The following is a 24,374-nucleotide window of genomic DNA, read 5'->3' as shown; positions in this document are numbered from 1 at the left end:
TCTTTGGAAATCATTGCTAAAATGAACCTTTACCTCAAAAATAACCTCATTGTGTCCTGATATAACAGTATACATAACTGGTCTAAAATATGAATCTCTAGTTTTTAGCAAGAAAATGTTTTTGTTTTATAAAGTCTTGGTACACGTGAGACACTCAGAGTGCATCCACCACCATGGCCATCGCCTTTTTTTGCATCAGTGTTTATAAAAATTGCTCCCACATAACTTATTATATACAGTTCTTACGGTTCTCCTTTAAAATGCAAATGCACATGAAACCACTAGAGGGCAATAATGAATAACAACTTCAGGGCTCTCTAAAGTCTTTTGAGGATAGCATTCTTCAGCACCAGCATGGTTTTACAGGAGACACTATACCATGAGTGCGAGATTGCAAAGTTCATGATATAATGTAGATGCAGTTCCTTTCTTTCACTTTACCTGGTACAAACTACCTTGTTTTAGCAAATGACTCATTTATACAGGTGAAACGATAAGAAAAGTTACCTTTCTACACTTCACCAAAAATAAAAAGTAGAAATTATGAATTAATCTTTACGTTTATCACTGAAAATATCCTGAAGTTGCATCTGTTATAATCCAAGGTTTTTGATGGGTTGGATTTATCGGCTACACATCCATGATGCAAATCTTCCCTTTCACTGCATCTTAAATGTTTTCCACTGAACTGAGATTTGGTGACCATGCAGGACAATAGAGTGCAGAGAATTAATAATCAAGTTCAATAAACCAGTTTTAGATGATCTGATCTTTGTGAGATGGCACATCATTTTGACTCATCAGACAAGGCAATTATTTCTTTCCTTCTGTTGTCTGGTTTTGCTGAGGCCATGTGAATTGCGGTATGTTCTTAGCCGGTGTGTTCTTTTGTTGCTTCACCCCATTTACTTCAAGGTTGTTCAGAAATGTCATTCAGAGATCCTCCTCTGCATACCTTGGTTATATGTGTGATTCATTTAATGTTGCCTTCTTATCAGCTCAAAGCAGTCTGGCCATTCTCCTGTGACCTCTGACATCTACAAGGCATTTTCACCCAGAGAACTGCAGCTGACTGGATATTTTCACGTAATTAGATCACTATTTGTAATCCCTAGAGGTGGGAATATCCCAGTAAATCAGCATTTCTGAAATACTCAGATCAGCCTGTCTAGCACAAACAACCATACCACATTTAGAGTAAGGTAAGTCTGAAAGGTGTACCTTTCAAAGTGTCCAGTGCGTGTTGTCAGTGTAAGTCTGTATTACCTTACTTACTAGGATTCTATTAATTTTCCTCTTTTTGTGGTCATTTGATAAATAAAAGTTCATTTCAAGCCTGAAAACAGATGAAAGATACATTTAATACAAACCTGGTGATTTTCCTTTGGTATGCATGAAATTTTGTAATCTGAAAGTTTGTTGCTTTCTTTTCTCAAAATAAACTTAGCCCAAAAAGTATGGAATTCTCTGTTTGGTCAATTATTTCCTTGCTGTAACAATTCTTCTTGGCAATAAATCTCATAGTGTTTGAAACCCTGTTCATTTTCCCTTAAATGATGCCGCATTTGTAAGGAGAATTCATTTGTGGGTTGCGCCCATGAAAAACTTGCCAAATCTTCTCTGCAAATGCCAAAAACCTTCTTGTGCGATTGCTATCTGCTATATCTTATTCTGAGCTTCTTGTACCCCATGTGCTGAAATTGGTGTCTGCTCCAAGCATGCCATGATTGACTAATGTGGATAGGGCCTGTGCCACAGGGCAACTTCAAGCTGGTGTTCTGCAAAACCAAGTTGCAGCATTTTTTTTGAATGCACTCAGTACCATCTCCAAATAGAAGAGCATATTCCAGATAAGAGGGGATTTCTGAGACAGGCCACTACATAAGTGTCCCAAGAAAACAACACCACCCTATCAGGATTTAGGAACTGTAAATAGTCTTCTACAGCTTTGCAGTCAAAGTCTCCAGTATGATATGGCTGACGGCTCTCTACCCAGATAATCTGGAACATACCATACAATGGAATCCCATATCTCCAGAGTCTGGGACTGAACTCTATCCTCCAAGATGACACTCATCCCACAGAACAGGATTTATCAGAGACTATCAACCACACCGAAGAATCGGACACCATCCCAAACCGGTGTGTGACCAAGCCGATGACCAGCATGAGGAGGAGGTGCCAGGCTGATGTGGCTGTGTATGGTTCTTTCACATTGGACTGATGTCCCTGTTTGTTAACTGGATGAACTGTTAAATGGCCAATATGGCTCATTCCTTCAGACTTCAATCATCCAATCCAATAAACAACACCAAACAAGACTCAATATTAGAATAAGATTAGAATACTCAACCCAGCTGCTCAACCCACAAATGCATTTTCCTCACAAATGTGGCATCATGGATGGGGAAATAAACAGGCTTTCCAACAGTATAAGATTTATTACCAGGAAGAAATAATCGACGAAACAAAGATTTTCTTACTGCCAAGTGCCAAGTTTATTTTAGAAACAATATATTTGTATTTTGGACTTCTGGCTGAACAAGTATGTCATCAAATATGAAACTGAGAGGTATTTTTAATAAAATAATTAATTTAGTGTATTTACAATACATTAATTATTTTATAAATATTTATATACAATGACATACTTATAAAAAGAGCTCATTCAATAATGAAATAGTCAACAAGTGCAACACCCTTTTTTTTCATCTACCAGCTATGCTGCCTGTACTTAACTGCCAATACGAATTATTCATCTGTCAGCTTGTGGCTCACTGCTCCAATTTTCAGGTTTCCTGCACCAAATGATAACATGATGATATATATGTTTTTAGGCTTTTTTTTTACTCTTCTTTAAATTAACCTAATTTTTATTTTCTTTGTTTTGTTTTTTATCACTGTTAAAATTCCTGTTACATCTTTGCACTCTCACAGTATAAGACCCTCACGATGCACCTGTGGCACTTTTACTTTAACGATGTGGTTTATTTATTTTAGACTGTACTGTTTTTACTCTTTATCGTGCTGCTGCAATACAATAATTTATTAAATAAATTAAAGATCATTGAAGTATCTATCATGTATATGATTCTGAAGTGAGCCATTAGACATGAGTAATTTTACTTTAACTACTTGTGCTGAGACATTTATCATATTTTACTATCTGTATTTGGGCTGCATGTATGTTGTTTTGTTTTTGTATTCATTTCTGATAAAATAGTCTTATTTCCTCTGGCTTCCCTCTCTTTGTCCCCACCATCACCTCCACCACCCTGTGGCACCTCTACTTTGGTGCCAACACCTGTGAGCGGCCACATCAGGTTTATATTACAATAAAAGCATCATTTTGTTGATTTAAACACCTCCCAGTAGCTATGACTGATTTCTCTCACTTGTTCAGTTCTGATCACCAAAGTTGCTCTGAATTGACGCTTTTCAGTCGTGTTCATGTCTGTTTGCATGCTTCTATTCATTTTCATCCCTTTGCGCTGTGAGGAGGCAGAGAGGTGTTGGCGTTGGATGAGGGCTCACGGAGCAGGAGAGCTCTCTCAGCTAGTGTAGGAAGGAGCGAACTGATGAGGGGGTTTTGTGATGCTGAAGGCTATAATATCCGACGACTCACAGCATCACCATCATCTTGAACTCGCGAAAAACTACAGCCATTTTTCGCACAAGCTCCTCCTTTAACTCGACTCAAACTTGAAGAGCAGCATTAAACTCTTCAACACAACTATGTAAAAATGCGCTTTTGTCTCGGGCACAGTTGGAGCATCTGTACAACCAGAGAGGTTTTACCGAATATCCGCGTTTTTCAAATGGTGTGATGGTCGTCAACATTAGCCCAACCAACAGAGCAGAAACACCTCCGGACAAACACATGGACGCTCTGGAACATCCCATGTTACAAGTGAGTTAATTCATTTTAATTAAAGCTGACAGTTCCTGTTAAACTGCCACTTCAAACCTTGGCACTGCACGAGAGACGTCAAACAGCTCACCTGCTCTCAACCTGTCCGCTTCCTTTGCGCGTGCTGATGAGCGCAGGTGGCCTCATTAAAGTTTTTGATTGAGGTTCGTAAGTCGCGAGGGCGAATCTTTATTTTTTTGTTAATTTGTTTTTGGTTTGTTTGTTTGTTTTTACTTATTTGTGGGTCAGGTTTGAAATTTGGATATTCACGTTCAGGGACTGAAAATAGTTTGACATGTCGTATTAGTTTAATATCACGACGTTTTGAAGTAAGCTAGCCTGGCCGCTCGTCAAATTAACTCATATTTCCGGAAGTATTTCAATTGTAAAGCCAGTGGTAGAAATTACATATTTCTACCACATTACATATTTACGAGTGTAATGCAAAAATAACTCTGTTCAAAGTACTGCTGTAAAAACGAAAGTAACTAAGTACTAGGTGCTTTAGCATGTATGGGTGTTTTGGCTGTTTTAGTGGCAGGTAAGCGGCATTTAAGTTTAAAGCTAGTGTAAAGTCTCAAAGAAAAACATAGTACCTTCAGTATTAACAACATTGTAATGTATAAAACATGTTAAAACGGGTTTTGTGTATTTCTGCAGGTAAAATAATGAAAAATTGATAATAAATTATATATAATTATATAATTGCTCTGTGGAGTAAAGTGGGTTTATTTAACACGTATAGTGATATCTCTGTTTGGTCCTAGGGTATTTGTCCAGGGGTCTCGACTGAGGGGGACAAAAAAAAAGCAGATTTGAAATGAATTTCTTGTATTTCGTGCAGTACTTTTCCAGGATGCCACTTTTGAAAAATAAGCTGTCTACCTACATGATTACATAACCTCCTGAAACACGTCATAACATTACACCTTAAGTGAAAACACTCAAATCTGTAATAAGTAAGAAACAGTGGAAGTCAGTGCTTGGCTGATACTGGCTATAATACTGGCTGAATGCTTTGGTATAAAAAATTATTTTATGCTGGAAATGACTCACCAACTCCACTCAACTATGCAATGAAATTCATCAGTGAAGACAGAGGCTGTAATGTTGGGACTTAAAAATTGCTCTATTCGCTTTCATAATCCCAGATAATCTTTGTCAGACACAACCTTTTTGAGATCTCACCCTGTACTTGGAGTGGCAAATGCTGTATCTGACATTTCATAGAGAAAACATATTGATAATGAAATTGATCTAACTACATTTGCTGCATTTGTTGCTAAACATTAATGACTTATTATGAGTCTCATATTATTTTCTGCTGAATGCATTTTTGCACATGAACTTAAAATCTGTTATGGGGAAAATGTATTAGTTTGCATGGTCTTGTGTATATTCTTTTAAGATTTAAGATTTTAAGATTCCTCATAAACAGTTTTATCCTGTCTTTTTTGGTTGTCTCAAGTCTCAAAGCAAAGGAGCTCGGAGAAAAGGTCGCTTTAAAGGCTCAGATGGAAGCACCTCGTCTGACACCACAACCAACAGCCTTGTTCGCCAGGTAAGGGTGGTGATTTGAATTTTTGTTGATCTCGGTGTCTTATTTTTGTCATCTCTAAACTATCTGTTGGTGCCTAAAGCCTAAGACCAAAATAGTTTTGTCTTTGAAAAGGTACAACAAAGATGTAGCTGACCATGATAAAAGAGTACCATGAAGTATAATTCAAGTTCCTGGCTGCAGTTACTTCCCGTTGGAATCTAACACTTGTGTGTTTGTATAAATGCCTGACAGTAAATGCAAACTGGTGTAAGAGCTCAGGCTCAGTCATCATCATCCATCAGCAATAAGATGTGCATTGCGATGAAAGCCCTTTGCAAACACTGCTGGGTACAGTATGTTAAATGGAAGCCTCTCATCTGATATGCATCTTCTGTGCACTGAGTGCACAGCAACACTGTGGCCTGTTATAAAGCAGACCCTGTGAGGTACACACTCAGCGAGTCTGGTCTTTGTTGAGCAGACCTGCAAAGGGACAGAATGGGCTGAGTTAAGGATGAACACTCCTGCTTAAATGTTTCTGCCTTTTTTGGAGGAGGCACAGATCGCCTCGTCTTTGGCACGGCAGCAGCAGAGCGACGGGAAGCTGGAGGAGGTCAGATCAAAATTGCACCTCCTAGGCTGCTGTCTACTTCATCTCACAGCCACAGAGAAGTTCTCAATGAGGCGCTGCAGCTCAACCGTAGCTGCTCGGGGAGAAATTCCCTGATTTTTTTTTTTTCTTCCACCACCCTTGGGAGCTAATGTCCATTCCCACAGTCTTCTCCCCCAAATGAGGAGTTCCCCTTCAGTCAGAGTCATTGGTTAGCTGTGCTGCGAACGACTGTCAGTCTGCATTGTCATGTTAGGAAAATGAGAGGGCATTTGAGTGAGAGACAGAAAAGAGGTGGTGTGGAGCAGAGGAATTATGCTTTTTGGGAGTCAGACAGTCGCTTTCATGCAGAGCAAAAATATCTTCTTTGAGATATTTGCTGCAAGAGGCCCCCAGAAATAGCAGACCTTCCAGTAACTTCACCTCTGTTTAGATAACAATGTAAATACTGTTATTCAGTTATGTTTTCATGACAGGATTTTGTTCTGACCTTATTTCTCTTTGCCTCATGCTCAGTCATACTTACAGATGTATGAGAGTGTACTCTCTAAGTAGCTAAACTCACACCACCACTCACACTCATGATCTCAGTGCCTTTTAATCAGTCTGTCATTTGATGTTGTCTTCACTGTTATTGTTTAAACATGCACAACTGGATTTAGGATTTGGAAACCATCTCTCGGCAAGGAACATCATGCTGAACCATCCTATATTTAAAATAAAATTACTCTGTCCTTTACTGAATAAGCCTCAGACATGATTTGCCCGCACATGTTAGAGCACAGAACTACGAGCATAAATATCTCCCTTAACTGGTTTACCTGATAATCTAGTTGTCAGTTCTATTCAAAAACATAGCAGATCGAATCATTTTTATTATATCAGGTTTTTGAGGTGGAACTTGTAGAGTAACTGTTGCTGTAATGAATGTATAAAAGCATGTAAGGGTGTCAAATAAGTGACTGTCTCCTCAATAAATTACATGATCTCTTGTATATTTTCTGCCTCTCACCCTCCTGTTTAACCTGTTGTTTTTGTGCTTCATAATCCTTTTATACATGTGGGCGTCTTAAGAACATCTCACCAGGGTCACGGTGTGATCAAGCCAACGCAGCTCTGAGCATCAATACAGTCTCGCAGTAACTCCATGCAAACAACTCCTAAATGACAGAATTACTCATGCTCTTACAGATAGACAGGGCAGAGGGCAGATGGGGAGTAGTTTGAGTAGAGAAAGGATGAGAGACATTCTCTGCGGTCATGGTCTGATGCCTGGGAGGGGGAAGTGTGGAGGAGGCTGGGAAGGATGGAGGCTCAGGCAAGACCAGACCGCTCAGCCGTGGGAGTAGCGAGGTCGGTGTTTGTGGAGCTCAGCTCTCCATTGAGAAGGAAGAAGGGCAGAACTGTCATAGATTTGTTAGCAAACTTTACCACCATCAGGTAGACGGTTTATTTTTATTCATGTGAAGGTGGGCTGCTGTGTAAGCAAACGTGTGTCACTGAGTGCAGATTGTTTTGTTTGCTTTGTCCCATCTTTTTCTGCACATGTCGAGGGGTCAAAAATTCGAATAAATAGTTTTGAGATCTGGATCATACAGTGCACTTGGTATTGCGCTTGGGCGCCCTGCATAGAGTTCCTTTAACTGCCCAAACATTTACGTCAGCCTGAGGTAGAAAAACAGATGGTTCAGCATCAAGTTGATGAAAGCTGATACATGTTTGTCCACCTCGGAGTTATTTTAGGGATCAGCTCCTTATTTTTAGAAAATATATGTGGTGAGACTCAAAGAAAAGTTAGATGTAACTGAGTGGAAATAGTAGCTGGTAAACTTAGATTAGCAAAAGTATAAATAACAACGCAACATGTAAAATCTGTAAAAAATATTGTAGAGAAAGGTCATGTGTATGACTATTTTTTTCTCTCTGAGAAGTTGTCAGACAACTAGCCAAGACTTCACCAGCACTGGAGTCTGGGAGTTTTACATGGATGAATATGAATCCAGGGACTTCTGGGCTTATGTGCTAAGCTGACTGATTGTGTGTTTGTGAATGACTAAGCAGGTATAATTAACAGCCAGCTTCGACATCATGAATTTGCGAGCCTCTTGACAATAGAGAATTGAATGTAGTCATTTCTAAACTTACAACTGGCGTAAGTGTCCACTGTGAGTGATCGTCCATTTGTAAACTGGCACTGTGTTTAGAGTGTCTGCTTTTGCTTAATGCATCCTGGGAAGTCAGCCAGTCCTCTGTGACCCTGAATAATAATAAACTTTCTTTATATAGCACTTCTCTAAAAACAGAGTTAACAAAGTACTTTAGAGAGGGTGAGAAACAAAATGCAGAACAAACAACAGGATTAAATACTAGCAGAGGGATGGCTTAAAAGTGAGTCTATAAAAGCTTGGCCCAGTTAGTGAATAAAACAAAAAGACACAGACCTTGCGAGGATACTTCTCGCAGGTTATTTCAGGTTTTACAAAAACATTACTCTTTTTCAAACAAGCCAGGAAAACTGTCAGATGAGTTTCAACTCAGGGTGTCAGTCTGGCCTTTGCCTCTTGGGTAAAGATATGAAATGATTATAGATATAGGTTTCTTTGAATTCCTTTGACTTTATTGACTCCACTGAGTTGACTGGAGTGTAATCAGATGACAAATCTGCCTTACGTCATGCTGATAGGCACATCGTTTTCGGGAATACAGTCATAAATGTAGAACTTTTAAGGCAATGAGGTCTGAACTGCCAACCCACCTGTGTCCATCATAATGAAGAACAAACCTGCAAGTGCAACACACAAAGCTTTCTTGCCACTGTCTGAGCTACATCATTTTTATAGGCTGACACCACAAATTTACACCAAGGTAGCACAGAAATTTATATTGCATTATTTTTCCTCTCAGTATGGTAAATCACTGAAGGTTGAATACTTACCCTGCCATCTATCTAGCAGTACAACGCAAGGACTCATACATATTAAAAATGTTTTAATTGTTGATAAAGTTCATAGGATATTTACACTTTACACTTTAATCTACACTGTGAAATCACCCACTGGTTTGCAAAGACCCATTTTGAAGTGTTTTCACCATCGTCATTGTGGTGATATTGTATTCTCCTTGGCTATCAACTGATCAAACTCAAGCTGTTAGCTCATGAGCATATCCTGGATTTCGCTCTATTTTTAAAATGCACAAAATAGACTTAATTTTTATTCAGCATGGCCCAAAACAAGCGACTGATCACATAAACTAGTCAGCAAAGAGTTAAGAGGTCAAATCTCAGAGCCGTTTTCCCATATGCTCATAGGAGAGGAAATGTTTTTACAGAGCTGTTGCCCCCTGTTGGCCTTTAAAGAGAATGCAGGTATAAGGTGCTTCTCTGCTGATTTGTTCAGTCCTCTCTGTTTGGCTAATTTATGTTCTACTACTGTTTAAAAGCACTGCTGCCATGTTGGATTGCGAAGTTGGGGATGGTGGGGCTAATACTGACTGGGTAAATCTGACACGAGCAGCTGAAAATTTCAACTCTGGATTTCTGACTTCCTGCTTCAAATGTGAAAAATGTTTACTGGATATAACCTCTTGGCTCCACTCTTGTTAGTTGCCAATTAAAATAAGATATTCAGTCATTATGTCATTTGTTTGCAATAGAAATTCAATATTAGAGAAAGCAGACAGTTAAAAATTGAAGAATACATTCAATATAAGCAGCACCTGCTCAGGGGAGGATAATTTGCGCGCGCGGGTGAGGTGATGAAATGATATACTATATACAGTGAAAAATGGGATTCAGTGTTTAATAGTTGAGACTGTGATTTGCATAACTCACAGAGCATTATGTCATAATTAACCTACTGCTGCTTCCCACACTTGTTATGTTTATGTAAATGGTTGCACCAAGCTTCCCACTTCCCCTCTGTGTTGTCCGCCTCCTTCTGGCTCTTTCACCTCTCCATGATGTCTCCCACTCCCGTAACTTTCCACAGTATATTGGTACAGTTTGACCTGCTCTGTCTGTAGAGATGAATTTGCAGATGAAAGTCTGTCTGAATGCATGTGGTGAACACATAAAAACCCATTCGCATTCACTCAGTGATTGCAACCATTTTCCTTCTCATCATTCCCTTTATTATTATTTCAGTCATGGGAGGAAAGGAATGACGCAAAGAGCTCATTATGGTTCTGATCAAATCTGACAGCCCGTCTGTTTTCATGCTGTGGATATGTTACATATGCACTGGTGGTATGGAGTGACTGCCATTGGAAATCTCAAAGGTCAATTGTAGCATTAACCCTGCAGACCTTTTCTGAACTTTAAGCAACAAATGTCAAGATTTTTCCAGTAGTAAATATTTCTGGAGAACAGTATGTAATGTCTGGCTTCAGACTGCAGTAATGTTGGCCAGAGTAAAATACTGTACTTGAGTGAAAATCTGGAAACAAAAAAAGCAACCATAAAGCACTACTGCTGCTCAGTCAGCTGTTGCAGCAGTGCCAGACTGCCATCTAGTGGACAAACACTGTTATTGGGGTTATTTAACTTTGAGTGGAAATACATGGATACCCAAATATGGTTGCAAAACTGTAAGTGATGTAACAGTATGATTTTTATCTAATAATACTGACACTGAAGCCACAAATGTGGAATTTATTGTTCGGTCTGTTGTTTTTCAGTAAGTGACAAGCGAAGGAAAAAAGAGAAGGGTGCACATTGTTATCACTACATCAAAGCATGCCCTGCTTTCACAGCTGACCTGAATCCTCCATGCATCCTCCGTACTCCTCAGTCCTGCTGATAAATTAATTTGGCAGTGAGCGGATCCATTAACCACCTAGTGGTCAAGGTCACAGCCCAGTTATTACGAGTGATCCTCCTCCTCCACTCAAATAATATCTATCTAAATAGCAGGTACTGTATTAGATGAATCACGGATGAGAGAGAGAAAGATAAAAAGTTTTGCTGATCATGCAAATTAAGAGACTGTCATCATGTTTCAACGACTGGAGACTGCAGGCCATGACTGAAATTCATGAGAGTGCACATTTTTATAGATTAGCTTTAGCCTGTAAGTGCTTATTATTTTCATTATCAATCTTTCAGCCAGATTAAAGCTGTAATTCGCTGGTCTTTGAAAAATAAAAGGCCTAAAATGAAAGGTAGCATCGTTTAGGTGTGTTTTTCAGATGAATAATAAAAAATAAAAAAAAGTCATATCATTATCACAAAAAAAACATCCTCACAGTTGTGGCGTAAAACACAAGTGTCCCTTCTCTTTTTTTGTGCTTTAATCATAAGATGGATTCATTTAATTAGCTCCTTCTTATGCCTTGAAAGCTTGCTCTTACTGCCCCTATGATTGATTGAGGCTGTCTTCTGCTTAGTGATGCAGATCCGGGGGGAAGAATAGACACATCTCTCACTGTTACATTACTTTCATTATCACACAGTGAGTTCCTAGTACCTCACAGTGTACTCATGTAAATGCAGAAACTGGTGCAGATTCTTGTGTAAAGTACCTCAGGTATGACTGCGAAGATGCATCCAGAGAGGCTGTAATGAACCCAAATTAAACTGGGAGTACTTCAATGTGGAGACCTGTTTCCCTGCAGTATTATCCATGACATCAGCAGCTGAGCGATTATTACCATTGAAGGGTGACAGCCTCTGACAGGCTAACTGATAGACATGATTCCCCTCTCACTGTAAGGTGCACAGCTCTGTGTTTATAATTGTGCCTTTCCATCACCGCAGACACATGTCAGCCTGTGAAATATTGGCAGTAAACTAAAAAGGCTTCGACGATAATAAAAGATCATGGCAGGTTTATGTTGTCAGACTTGAGAAGATGAATAGATACGTATATATTATCACTGATGAGCACAAAGTTTCACAGCAGGCCACACAGCATCAGTCCAGGGTGCAGGGTTATTGTGGGTTAGAGAAATACTCTTTCTAATAATGTTTTAATATAACACTAATAGACATAGATTATGGCACATAATACACAAAGGTCCTCTCAAGGTGCTTTATATTGTAGGGTAAAATCCCCACCTCAGATAACGCCCTGTGAGCAAGCACTTTGTGACCGTGGGAAAGAAAAAGTCACTTTTAACAGGAAGCAAACCTCTGGCAGAGCTAGGCTAAGAGGGCCAGACATCGGCTCTGTCTAGTTGGGGTTTGAGGGGAAAGAGAAAATAAGAAAGAGAGGATATTCATGAAAACATATTACTGAACAGTTTAGAAAAAGCCCCTGTTGACTGAATGCTCACTGATTATATTATAATGTGTTTTGTTTGTTTACACTGCACAAAATTGGCTGAATTAAAAAACAGAGTGAGGCAAGCTAATTAAAGTCTTACTAAGCATGCAGATCTGAGATTACTGACATTTTCATTTAATTCTCCATGCTTGTGAGTGTATTACAGAAGACGTTGAAGCGATTATTTCATTAAAAAATTCCTCGCATTAACTTCCATGCACTTTCTTTAGGATCGGAAACTCTCCCTCAAATATCCCAAAATTAAAACTTGTTATGTTGACGTGCATTTGCTTTTTTACATTTCTCAGCAATAAAATTTCAGCCCAAAAAAAAAATTGACCTGGCTCTCATTTTAGCCCTGAAATACCCCATCTGTCTTTAGGTAAGTCTTTTAAAACCTCAGTTAAAGCCAAAGTGTTGGAGAATAAATTATGGTACTTGACCTAATGCTTGATATTTTATTTTCGTAAGTAGTAGGCGCTTGGAAAATCACTTGTGATTCATGGAGACAGAAAACTGGGTTTGTTTTTATCTTAACGCAGCACTTTCTGACAGCAGAAATCATGTTGTTATTCTACTGACAAACTGCAGCCTGTCCCACCTCAGCCTGAGAGTAAGTGATGATGTCTTCAACATCAGAATCAGCTCTGCACAATATAAGAATGGAGCAAACTAAAAAAGTTGAAGGTAGGTGACAATGGGGGAGGGATGCTTAAGCTCAGTTTATACATGTGCTCAGTGCTGTCCTTTATTATTAGCATGAAAGAAAAGCTCGTTTGTTTTAGAGTCTGTTTGGCTCCTCACTTTTTAATAATCTGCTGATGCAAAAGCAAAGGCTTCCCGTTTAAAATAAAATGAAATTATGTATTTTGGCTGAAATTAGTGTTGCTTTTATTGGCTTTATTAGCTCCAGTTGTAAATTTGTATTTTCAGGGAATCTTTGCTGTCAATGCTCATAAAACTATATTTGCGACCCCATTTTCAAAATACATTACTTTGATGATTTAACTGAAATCACTGCTGGAAAGGTTCAGAGTTAAAATCTATGTATCCAGCTGGCTTTGTTGCAAGTAGAGATGCAAAAGCACATCCACAGTCATGCTGTATAATTGAATATTACCCGTGACCCACCCCTCTCTATCACAGTTGTCCTGTGGCATGAAGCGGGTATGTGCATTTATGGCTGACACAGCATTTGCGATGGAGTAGTGAGGCCGGATGTCCTTCTGGACTCAATCACCTGAACACAGTGGGAAAGGATAATAGTGGAGAGGAGGTGTGAGATGAGACGGGAGGGGAAAGAAACAAACACGCCAGCTCTGCAGTCACACAAAGCACTCCAGCATGACTGAATTGTGCGAGTGACTTCCCCCTGCACCACAGGCAGCATTGTGCTGTTCCTCCGCTCACAGCATGAGACACACACACTGTTTCTGTTACATTAAAAGCACAGTGCAGTCTCTTCAGCAACCAGTAGCTGTCTCAGTGCCTGTCCTCACACAGAGAAAGTAAGAAGGGTAATCCAGTGCAAATGAGGACTGAGTCATGGCACAAGAAGAAATAAAGAAAAGGAGTGGAGCATAAAAAGTCAAGATAGCCAGAGTGTGTGTGTCAAGCTTTTAAAAGCTGACTGAACCCTGGATGAATGAAGGAGGGGCAGGGAATATAGAGGATGTGTCGTCTATTAGGAAGCAAGGGACAGCGGTCAGTAAAGGACACTCAGAACTCCACCTCCTCCCTGTGCCAAGAAGGAACTTACGCGTGGTAATGAGTGTGTCTAAATCCACTAGCAGCTGAACCAGTGTGCCAGCCTGCAACTGTACGTCTCAGCCACAGCACAGCAGCGCTGCAGAGGATTTGGCAGCACAGAGGCTCTGCCAGAGCATGCACAGATTTTGGGGTGGGGTAAACTCAGATGGACACTCTGCTGCAACAGTCTGGAGATGGGTAGAAGAGGAGGAAGAGAGCAAGGAGTATTTGAATCTGACTTTTGAATCTCCAGAGTTTCTGAGTAAGGGGGCAGATAAGGTGCACACGTGAGGAGGGGTGGACAGAAGTAGGGGGCAGGTGTGGATACGACAGCCCTCTGCTCACTCTTCCATCAAGGATCCCTGCTGTCCTCGTTATCTGCTCTGCACCTTTTGGTGGTCCACAACCCTGTGGGCCAAGTCTGCAGACATGGACCGAGGCTGAGTAGATGCTGCTGCCTGACAGGGAGTCTGTGAGACGGCCGTCAGTCCCTCCCCTCCCTGGTCCCCTTCATGCCGTGCTGTGGTCTGGGCCATCGCCGGAGAGCAGAGCTTCCATATGTGAGTTTGTGGCTTTGATGCTGATTTATCACACAGGATAGACTACATGTGATAGTGAGAGAATAAGAGGCGATGAAGCCTACAGTTGCCAGCATATGTGCAAAGACTAATTGTTTCAGGATGAATAATTCAGAGGTTATTTGGCAGGTGTTTCCATGCATGCACAACTTTACTGAAAATGTCAGCGCTGCTTGAAACCAGTCTGAAGAGGCAGTGGATGCCTGCCAGCTTTTTCCCTCGATGTTGATCACTGTTGTCTGCTGCTGTAGATCTCTATCCAGAAACAATCCTGAGTGCTGCAGGATTTAACAGAAATATTTCAGTTGCCTGAACTGACCTGACAGTTTTCTGCAGAGCTCTGTTTTCACTCTGCATGCTGCCAGACATGATAAATGTTTTATTCCATATTTATTCCAGGGTTTGGAGAGAGAGCTGTGAGGTGGTAATGTTTTTGAATGCTGTGGGTTCACAATGCAGGCACATGCTCTGTTGACGGTTTGACTTTATTGGGTTTTGCTTGTTTATTTCTTGCGTCTTTTATGTGCTAGTGTCTGCAATCAGAAGCTCATTACAACGAGTCTACTGTGGCTGTTCAGCTTAATGAAATGCAGTGACAGAAAAATGTGGGTGTTTTTCTTCTAATAGCTATGACTCCGAGATGAAAAATTTGATGACACATGCATTTATTTCTCTACTGTCCTGTGCATTCTTAATTTTGTCAGTCAGCCTCAGTGGGTTTTCGTGCACTCCTTTATGTGCAGCGCAAAGAAAGGGAATGTCTTCTGCTTTTTGCATCCTCCGGTGAACTGTTCGTCAATAGAGCAATGTAAAAATAAATCATGTTTTCCCTCTTCCACAATTCCCCAGTACTGCAGAAAAAGACAAGCATTGCATTTTGCCACTAGATGGCCACATTTCACTTTTGAGTCTTCCACTCAAACACGTACTGTACATGCAGATCTATCTTTTATCCACAGAGAGAAAATGCCTCACCGCCATTAAAGCCCAAAGATAAAGTTTTCATGAGGTAGACTTTTTTATATAATTATCTAAAATGAGTTATGAAGTCATCCACAGATCTGAGATGGTAACTTGTTCGCCTCTGGGACAAAATGTCCTAAGCACAAAAAAAAACCGTCAGAATGACGAAAACTGTGACATCTAAGCTCATAAAAGTCTTAACGGCAGTGTGAAGTCATCCTTGATTTTTTTTACAAGAGTAAATATTCAATCTTCAGACAGCAACAGTCAACTATACCCATGTGTTAATCAAAAATGGCATTTTTGAAGATTTGCTTCTTTGTGTCATGTGAAAGTAAAGTTCATATGTGGGTTTCCAAATGTTGGGCAGGCAAGGTTTACACTTTTTAGACAATGAGTAATACATTTATTGGGAAAAAAAACTATACGCAATTACATAATTGTTTGTTTTATCCCAATTTAGCATGAAAGTAAACCTGAAGTTTCATGTGAACACGGGCTGCCAGAGCAGCTGTAAGATTGTGGTGGTGAAATATATAATAATAATAATACACTAAATGTTATAGACTTGACTTAAACTGAGACAACAAAAACATGTTTCAGTAGAATATTTAAAAATATTTTTTTACTTTCAATTTGTGCTTAATTTAAAATGTCCAAAAGAAAAGAGAAACCTGTATCAGTGCTCTAAAGGAACTATTCATGAGTACATAAATAAATTAGTATCACCCAGTTGTTCTGAACTGGAACAACAACGTTATCGCAGATATTATAGAGAAGGAAAAAATGCCAGTGTGATCCTGTGCACATAGCTCTAGTTTGGTTACGCAGTCTGGTTTTGTGTGACATGCGCTGCAGTAGGCTGGATCAACATTTACTGTACAACTGAGTAAGCTTTAATTTAACTGATGAGTGGATTAGTGTAGGACCAGCTGTGGAAACGCCACACCGGAGCATCTAAGCCCCATGTGTGAGGTGTTTGCATGAAAACAAACCATTCGCTGTGGTGGAATATCACTGGCAGCATGTGTTTGTGTTTAATGACTGTGCACAAAGTAAGCATGGGGAAATTAATATAATGAGTAGAGTTTTTGGCAGAGGGCGGTGCAGCGCTGAACTTTAGTGGACCCTAGCTGCCGTGACACGCCACTCTTTCTATGACACTCCTCTCACATGTTTCCAATATGGAGCACCAAACCGCCGTTTTACGTCTGAAATGGGGCGGAACACAATTCTGCTCTCGATGGAATGTGGAGCACGGAGACCTGACCGGATGGGACTCCGTCTGACAGAGTGAATAGCCAGCCTCAGACACTCCTCACGGAAACTCAGTTAATTGAAGACAGCAGGGCCTACTCCATTCCACCTTTTGTTTTCTAGGCCTTCTTGCTTGCATGATGCAGCACCAGTAGCTAGTGACATCTGAGGAAACCAACCTGAGCTCTTTTCCTGCAGTAGAAATGCTGATAAACTCTTTAATGGTACATGTGAAACAATGTAGCACAGTTTCTTTTCTATAGTCAATGTATCGTGAGGCGCATCCAGGTGTGTTTCGAGATCGGGATTTGGTGGGAATATTAATGCATTATTCATCTGCCAAAAAAAGTTATCAATGAATTTGCTGTATCTTAGTTTGCATCTACTGACTTCCCAGCCATCAGGATAACAAAGAGAAAACGGATCACTTTTTCATGTGGAGAAAAAACAAAACTACCTACTGTATCTGGACAGATAATCTGACAGTATAACAGATAACATAAAAGATGGGCCTTATATAAGATAAGTCTATCTATATAAGATAGACTTATCTTATATAAAAGATAAGTCCCTTTATGACCGCCTCTGTATTTTGAAGCCAGATGTGACAACCAAGTGCTTGATCTGAAACTGCCTACTTACTGGCTAATGATTTTGGATTAACAAGTTATTAGCCGGTTAGCATGTCTTAAATTATCCTCCTTTGTGAAATCTTAAAATTACCATAATTTACAAAAAGGACTTCATGTTCTACTTGACAAGATTTAAAACTAGCGACTGAGCACATAAGGTCATCAGAAAAGTCTTTGCTGAGGTAATGGAGAGAGGAAGAAAGGAAGCTGTCAAGTCGCCCCCTGGTGTACTTTATAAAAAAATGCAAGTTTAAGACACTTGTGCGTTTTTCGACCTGGATGCAACGTCCATCTGGAATAGGGTTGCCAACTCCCTGAGAAATAAATAAGGGACACCTGGTGGCCAGGGCCGGGCGACCCAGTTGTCTTCACCCTTCCCAGTGTGGTGAATTTTTTAGCTCTTTTTTTGTGTGTGAAATTATTTTTTTAACCATTTGACTTGAATTTGATTTAAGTAGATGCATATTCTTTGTGATATCAACACATGGGAAACTAAAATCATTTAGCCATTTATTTTTTAGCTCAAAATGACAACATTAACACAATAAAACAGGTCTCTTTCTTAAACAGAAGCCTGTCATACTTAACTTTTGAGAATAAAAGTAAATCTTTCTTTAAAAGAACTCTGTCCTGCTTAACCTAAAATTATATAAATTAATAGAAAACAATAGAAAGAAAAATATTCTTGTAACAGTGCACATTTAGTGCATTTAGTGCAATTGGCTTCAGTAGAGGCATTTTTTCAGCTTTTGCTCCCGTTTGTAAACCCACTTGTTCCCATGATTACGCATCATAACTCATCATCATTATTCATCTATGTATGAATAATGATCTATTATTACTTTTATACTTTTATTACTTCTAACCCTAACCCTAACCCCTAACCCCTAACCCTAACCCTAATCATTGTTGGATAGATGATTACAACAAATAGATTACATCTATTTGTTGTAATCATCTATCCTTGCAGTTGTTTATTACACAAAATAAATTATATTATCACACTTCTGGCCACATAGCGCTGATATTCACTGCACATGCCCATTTTAACCTTAACCAGAGGGTTTAAAAACAAACAAACCAGTGTTTACATACCATATCTGCTTCTGCCGTGGCCTGGTGGACAAAAATTGGTTAAGGGTTCCCCGAGCTTTCACGCCCCTCATGTTCTTCATGTGCCCACCATTAGAAGCATGCCTATGGAAAAAGTGCGCCGGCACACAGTGCAGTGCGCTTTATTGGTGTTATCTTGCACTTTTCCAGCCAGGTGTTTTCCTTTTCCCATTCTTTCCTGTACTTTTGTAGCCTTTTTTTCTTTCTCTGAGAGGAACAAACATTGCTGGTCTAATGCTGGGCTTACACTGTGCGATTTTTGGCCCATTTTGAGCCGATTTTTGAGTCGTGCGACCAATTTGGTGATCGGCCCGATTTTGGCCTTCATCGTGCATCGTGTAGTATACGTGGGGTAACGAGAAGCGATTAACACCTCACGACCAGCTCCCGATCATCAATAGCTCGTGAGGGTGTCACCGCAGCCGCTCACACTGCTCACACGCAAACACGTAAACGTCGGTGAAAAAGACGGAGCAGCACGGCTGTGCGGCGTGTGATCTGGACACAAGCGATGGAGGCACAACTTGTAGAACTTTGGAAAGCTCATCCGAGCCTTTTCGAAGTGGCATCACCAAATTATCACGACCACAACAACCGTGAAAATAGTCGGATTTACATTGCTGCTCAATCACAGCTGCCTGATCAGTGTTTTTCATTAGCAATTTAGCAAAGTTGATGGTGGTGTGTGTCTGTGTGACAGATTTTCTGTTATAACCTTCATTTTATGGAGGCACAGTGTGAGCACTCAGGTCGCATCAGAGCATCGGGCGGTATAGTGTGAGACCCTGCATCGTGACCTACGAACTTATAACCCATGCGAGCCAATCGTGCAGTTTGAAAATCGCACAGTGTTTGCCCAGCTTCAGGTGTACTGTCGTCTGAGACCGCAGTGTCGGCGTTTGTTTCCCTGTTGGCCATGCTTTTTGTTGTGGTCATCTGTTGTCTTCCGGTATTTTCTCTGCAAGCGACCTTTCCTCAACCAATGAGATGAGCGGTAATCTGAATTGTCATACTCGAATTGTCATAAGTGTGCTGTCAGCTCATTGGTCACAAAGCAGGAGCGGGGCTGGGAATTATGTTTTCAAACAAAGTGTTAATTACATTAAAACTTATAGACTACTTTTGATTCTCACTGTATTACGGGACAAAGTGCGTCCCTTTTCAGCTCAATACGGGACGTGTACTTTTGTTTCTAAATACGGGACGATTCCGTTTTTTAAGGGACGGTTGGCAACCCTAATCTGGAAGACCATTTGATGGATTATGTGAATATGTATAAGGAGGCAAGGTATGCTAGCAGAGGGGTGATACAACTCACAACTAGACTGTTTAAACGTGCCTTTGTCTGATGCTATAGTAAGAAGTGACCACATGTCAGATGACATAGAGGCTGTTTTGTGCCTGGACACAAAATATACACAGTGGACACTGACCTAATTGTTATTGACAGCTCTCTGAGGCTATGCAGCAGTGCTGTGAGCTACCTGCTAACTTTAGCATGGTACCAAGTTAACAGAAACACTGCTAATATGGTGTTTTTTGATGCTTAATGACTTAAATGGCCATATTAGTACCATCATGTTATTATTTGATTTGGGCACAAAACACAAATGGCTGATGTGGTTGTCATGTTATACTGTCATAAGACAGATGTTTGGACGTAAATAACAAAATGGTGATGAAAATTCATCCTGCTGGGACTTGTCTGCCGTTCATAAAATAGTCCTTGCGAGATTTAAAAGAAAACAAACATGGACCTCACGGTGGGAAAAGAGGAAACATCAGGGATCATAAATTTCAGGAGTAGCCATGTTTTTAACATTTTGTCCTGGCTTATTCAAGAGATGTAGCTATGTAGCAGGTAAGTAAAAACTTTGAGCTGTTAGGTGGACTAAAGAAACCAGACAGAGAATGAGAAAATACTGGAATATTCTCAGACAAAGGTATTTTTTTCCAGAAACAATTGAGTTTGTGTGTTCTTGTGGTGAGTGAGCTGAGCTCCCATAACAAAAGGGTGACCTGGAATTCCCAGTTTTCCAGGCATCGGGATGGACGCCCAGATAGGAGTGCCGAGCCAGCGCAGACTAAATTGGAGCAGGGTTTCCTTGGCAGCAATTATGCGTTTTTTCACTTATCCAGAGAATATGGAAATGTTCGGGAACTGAGCCGTTAATTGGCCACAGAGGCTCTGAAGAATGTCTTGGATTTAGGTGGATTTTTTTTTTTTTTTACTGTGTTTACGTCACAGCTGGACTGGAAAGTGTGATCTATACACTATCTGTGGAAGCCTATGAAAAGTATAGCTCCAGCCCGGAAACACTGATGTCAGTGACACAGTGCGCATTGACCCCATTTAAGTTACGGCTGGCAGTCTGAGTTTTAAAACTCTCAGTGGTCTGGAAATAGTGAGGTCATGGGTAAGGAGATGCTTCTCCCATCCTACAAAATGTACTGATTCCTCATTAATCTTCCTAATATGTCTACAATAAATCATCACTGTCACAACCTGGCTCAAAAGTATGTGACGAGAGGGAGGCCAACTAGGGTCTTAAATGACGCCAAATGTGTAATTAGAGAAATTAAGAAACAATACAATAGGGCATATCTGTCAACGGGTCAGTACCTTTGTAGTGTCAGTGATGAATGAGTGTGAATATAAAAGATCAAAGAATAAACGGGACTGTCAGTCAGCCAACCAGGGGAAGGTCTGCTTTATATTCTCCTGAGCTCAGCCCATTCATGTGTGTTGCATCAGGAAACACATGCAGCTTATTCACTGTGTGTAGGGCATCGATCAACTAGGGTGTAGCAAAATGCTGCACACTGTTTTCAGGTTTGATTCCTCTGTTGAGCTCCACGGATTCAGTTTCCTGGAAGAACTGAAAGACAGAGCCAACGAGGAAAGGACAGCAAAGCAGGCATCCAGCATGAGGCAGCATGAGCTGGGCTTGTTTGTCTGCTTGCCTTATTCAAGTCACTGTGATATTTTAAGAACTGACTATAAGATCTGTGGTTCTGGCTTGTAAAAAGGCCACATAAAAAAGCTGTGGGGAAAATCCTGAGGAAAGCAGGAAGACCTGTACCAAATTTCATGCCGATACCTCCAGTAAGAGCCTGGCAATCAGTGCGTATAAAACTTAACCTCATTATGATAAAGTGTCGAAATTATACTGGGAAAGTTTTGAAATATGGTTTCTGAGAGTCTCAGAAACACAACTTCTTTGCCTGTTTGCTGCTTTATAACCAATTGAGATGAATGCATATGAAATCATTGCCAAACTTAAAAGAGACCTGTAAATGTGAGGACTTTGCAGGCACTGCAATATATTTAAGTGCATAGTGTTTTACCAGTGGTGTTCTTGGTGAGTGTAGTCCAAGTTGACTTCAGATAATCAACAAGCTCCTCTGTCTATTATTTAGTCCCCGACGTCCTCTGACAGCTCTTTGGTCTCAAGGTGGTGGTGAAGAGGTTGAAATGGAACAAACTAATTCTGTGGACAGGTGGGCCTTAGACACTTAACGAGTTGAGGTCAGGAGTCTGTAACTGATTGACTGTCAATAGGCAGGAGCCAAATTTATGGCTAAACTGTATCGTATCAAATACTTATTTCAATCAATGCCAAGAAATATGACTTTTACTCCTTATGTAATATGTTTTTCTGGATATTCTTTCTTTCTGCATTAAAATAAAACTACCATAAAAATGAGTGACTGTTCATATCTTTGGAAGTGAGCATTTTTTCAAATTAAGCAGGGGATCAGATATATTTCCCCCAGTGCCTTCACTTAATCTCTTATCTTTACTTTTCAGTTTGCTTCTAACATACCTTTTGATGACTGTACTTTATGTAATTTTCTTCTACTAACGGCCCACAGATATTATGAAATCATGCACATCGTGCTGACATAAGAGTGCTAGTAGAGTCGTTTGCTCAGCTCACACCCATTAAATTGGCACCTCTGATAGAAAGGGCACCCAGGCCAAACTGAGCATCACTTAAAACAGGAGCAGATGTTCTTTGAGGCCAATTAACAGGAGAGAGATGCAGACAACCTTGTGCACCAGAGGAGGGCTGCTGGCCCATATGGATACTAGAGACAGTTAATTAGAGTGGCAGATGTTAAAAATGGACCTGGAGCCGAGTAAAGCAAGAGTTTTCACTATATGTTTGTAATTTTGTGGTTGGCATTGATTATTTTAATGAGCTGGTCTCACCGGTAGCCAAGATTTTCCACATTAAAGTAACAAGATAGTTGAAGTACAAATTTAAAAAGATGGCCTCACTTACATGAAGTGTTCATGTATAGAGCTGCTATGATTAGTCAATTAATTCCCCTGTCAATCAAAGGAAAGTTTACCGACGTGTTTGTTTGCCAAACATCATTCAGCTACAACCTCTCGCAGGTAACAGGGTTTTTTTAAGCCACAAAAGATTGTGCCAGAGAAATCAAGTAAAAAAAATTAAAAGCTTCCATCAAGCTATAACTGAAGAAAGAGCACCTCTGAGATAAATTTTGAAGACTGTTAATAAAAGACTCACAGAACACCCTTCCCTTATAAAAGCTGCAAGCTGTTTTGGCACCTTTTTAAATTCCTTTTCAAACACTGGTTGTTCTGCTTGTTTATGTGCGGTCTGTAGACTTTTCTGCCACTGCTGATCCAGAGATCCGCCGCTGCTCTGTGGCTCAATTTTACCCAAATGCAGCCACTCAAATCAGCACTTACAGCCTCAGAACTCTTCACTGATCTTTTATGAGTAGTCCGGATCAACTTGAACAAACAGACTGCGAGAAGTGTGGAGAGGAGATGTTGGTGAGATTTTGCAGAGGAAACTACAAAGGTCAGCATTTAGAGGCTTGATCAGAGAGCAGTGGAGCCACTTACTTAAGAGATTAAATGGAGAGTCACCGAGCATTTTCTTACTGTCTGTCATGCTATTTATCTCTTAGCAAAGTGGTACCATGACAACAGGTGCCAGCTGGGTGAGAAGATGTACTCCAGAGATTGAGGGAGAGATGGAGGATGCTAGAGAGCAAGGAAGGAGACTGGCTCTATGTAGGTGGCAAAGAGCAGGGATGAAACAAATAAAACAAAGCACGATAATAAAAGGAGAGGTACCTACAGCAGATGAAGATGAGGTCAGTCACTTTAAGTTTTGCTCCGGTGCTCCCGCTTATTTACTGCCTGATATCTGTACATGCCAGTGACCTGCCAGTCAGGGCTCTCCTCCAAAGACTCAGTATGTTCATCCTAATACTTCTATAAGCTCACCCTGGGGAGCTGGCCACAAAGATCTGATTGGGCGCGTGCTGTGGCTCAGCAGGGCGGGGTTAAACCTGCTGGGATGTTTCATATTCATACTCGGCTCAAATACATAACCAGTCCATCAGGTCACTGTGTGCTGTGAGGAGGAAAACACTTTTGAGTTGTGCTGGATATTTCTGGACTTTTCTAGTTTTGTAACGTAGCCTGAAAAAAAAAACTTGAAAACTCTGCGCGTGGCGTGCTCTGATGCCCTGACAGATGCTGGATTCAGTCAGAGCAAGCGTTTCGGGCTCGTGGGTTTGCAGGGCACATGATGACCAATGGCTGAGCGTGACGTGCCCCCGGCCATCACCCCTGATCCCGCACAGACCTCCCCACGCAACAGGCTGCGGGGCTAAAATCTGCTGAGGAGGGGGCTCCTCTCGCCACGTTACTGGCCTTCCTCTCGATGCCATGATCAAACAAACCAAGAATAAAAATGTCTCATGGGTAA

General features: G+C 40.5%; 1 protein-coding gene across 4 annotated transcripts in view; it reads left to right on the top strand.

Annotated features, from left to right (window-relative positions):
• The first annotated feature begins 3,441 nt into the window (after nucleotides 1-3,441).
• The window catches only part of cacnb2a (calcium channel, voltage-dependent, beta 2a), a 70,688-nt gene continuing 49,755 nt past the window's right edge, over nucleotides 3,442-24,374 (top strand). Inside the window, exons 1-2 of one of the 4 annotated variants that reach the window (XM_085173405.1) lie at nucleotides 3,442-3,910; nucleotides 5,379-5,471. In XM_085173405.1, coding sequence (XP_085029531.1) covers nucleotides 3,827-3,910; nucleotides 5,379-5,471 — 177 coding nt within the window. In that variant the 5' untranslated portion in view covers nucleotides 3,442-3,826. The other 3 variants (XM_085173409.1, XM_085173410.1, XM_085173411.1) reach the window with 3 other exon arrangements.

This window comes from Neolamprologus multifasciatus, chromosome 9 (assembly GCF_963576455.1).
Source record: "Neolamprologus multifasciatus chromosome 9, fNeoMul1.2, whole genome shotgun sequence".
Taxonomy (NCBI): domain Eukaryota; kingdom Metazoa; phylum Chordata; class Actinopteri; order Cichliformes; family Cichlidae; genus Neolamprologus; species Neolamprologus multifasciatus.
Note: the sequence above shows the minus strand (reverse complement) of the source record. Positions and strands in the feature narration are given on the sequence as shown.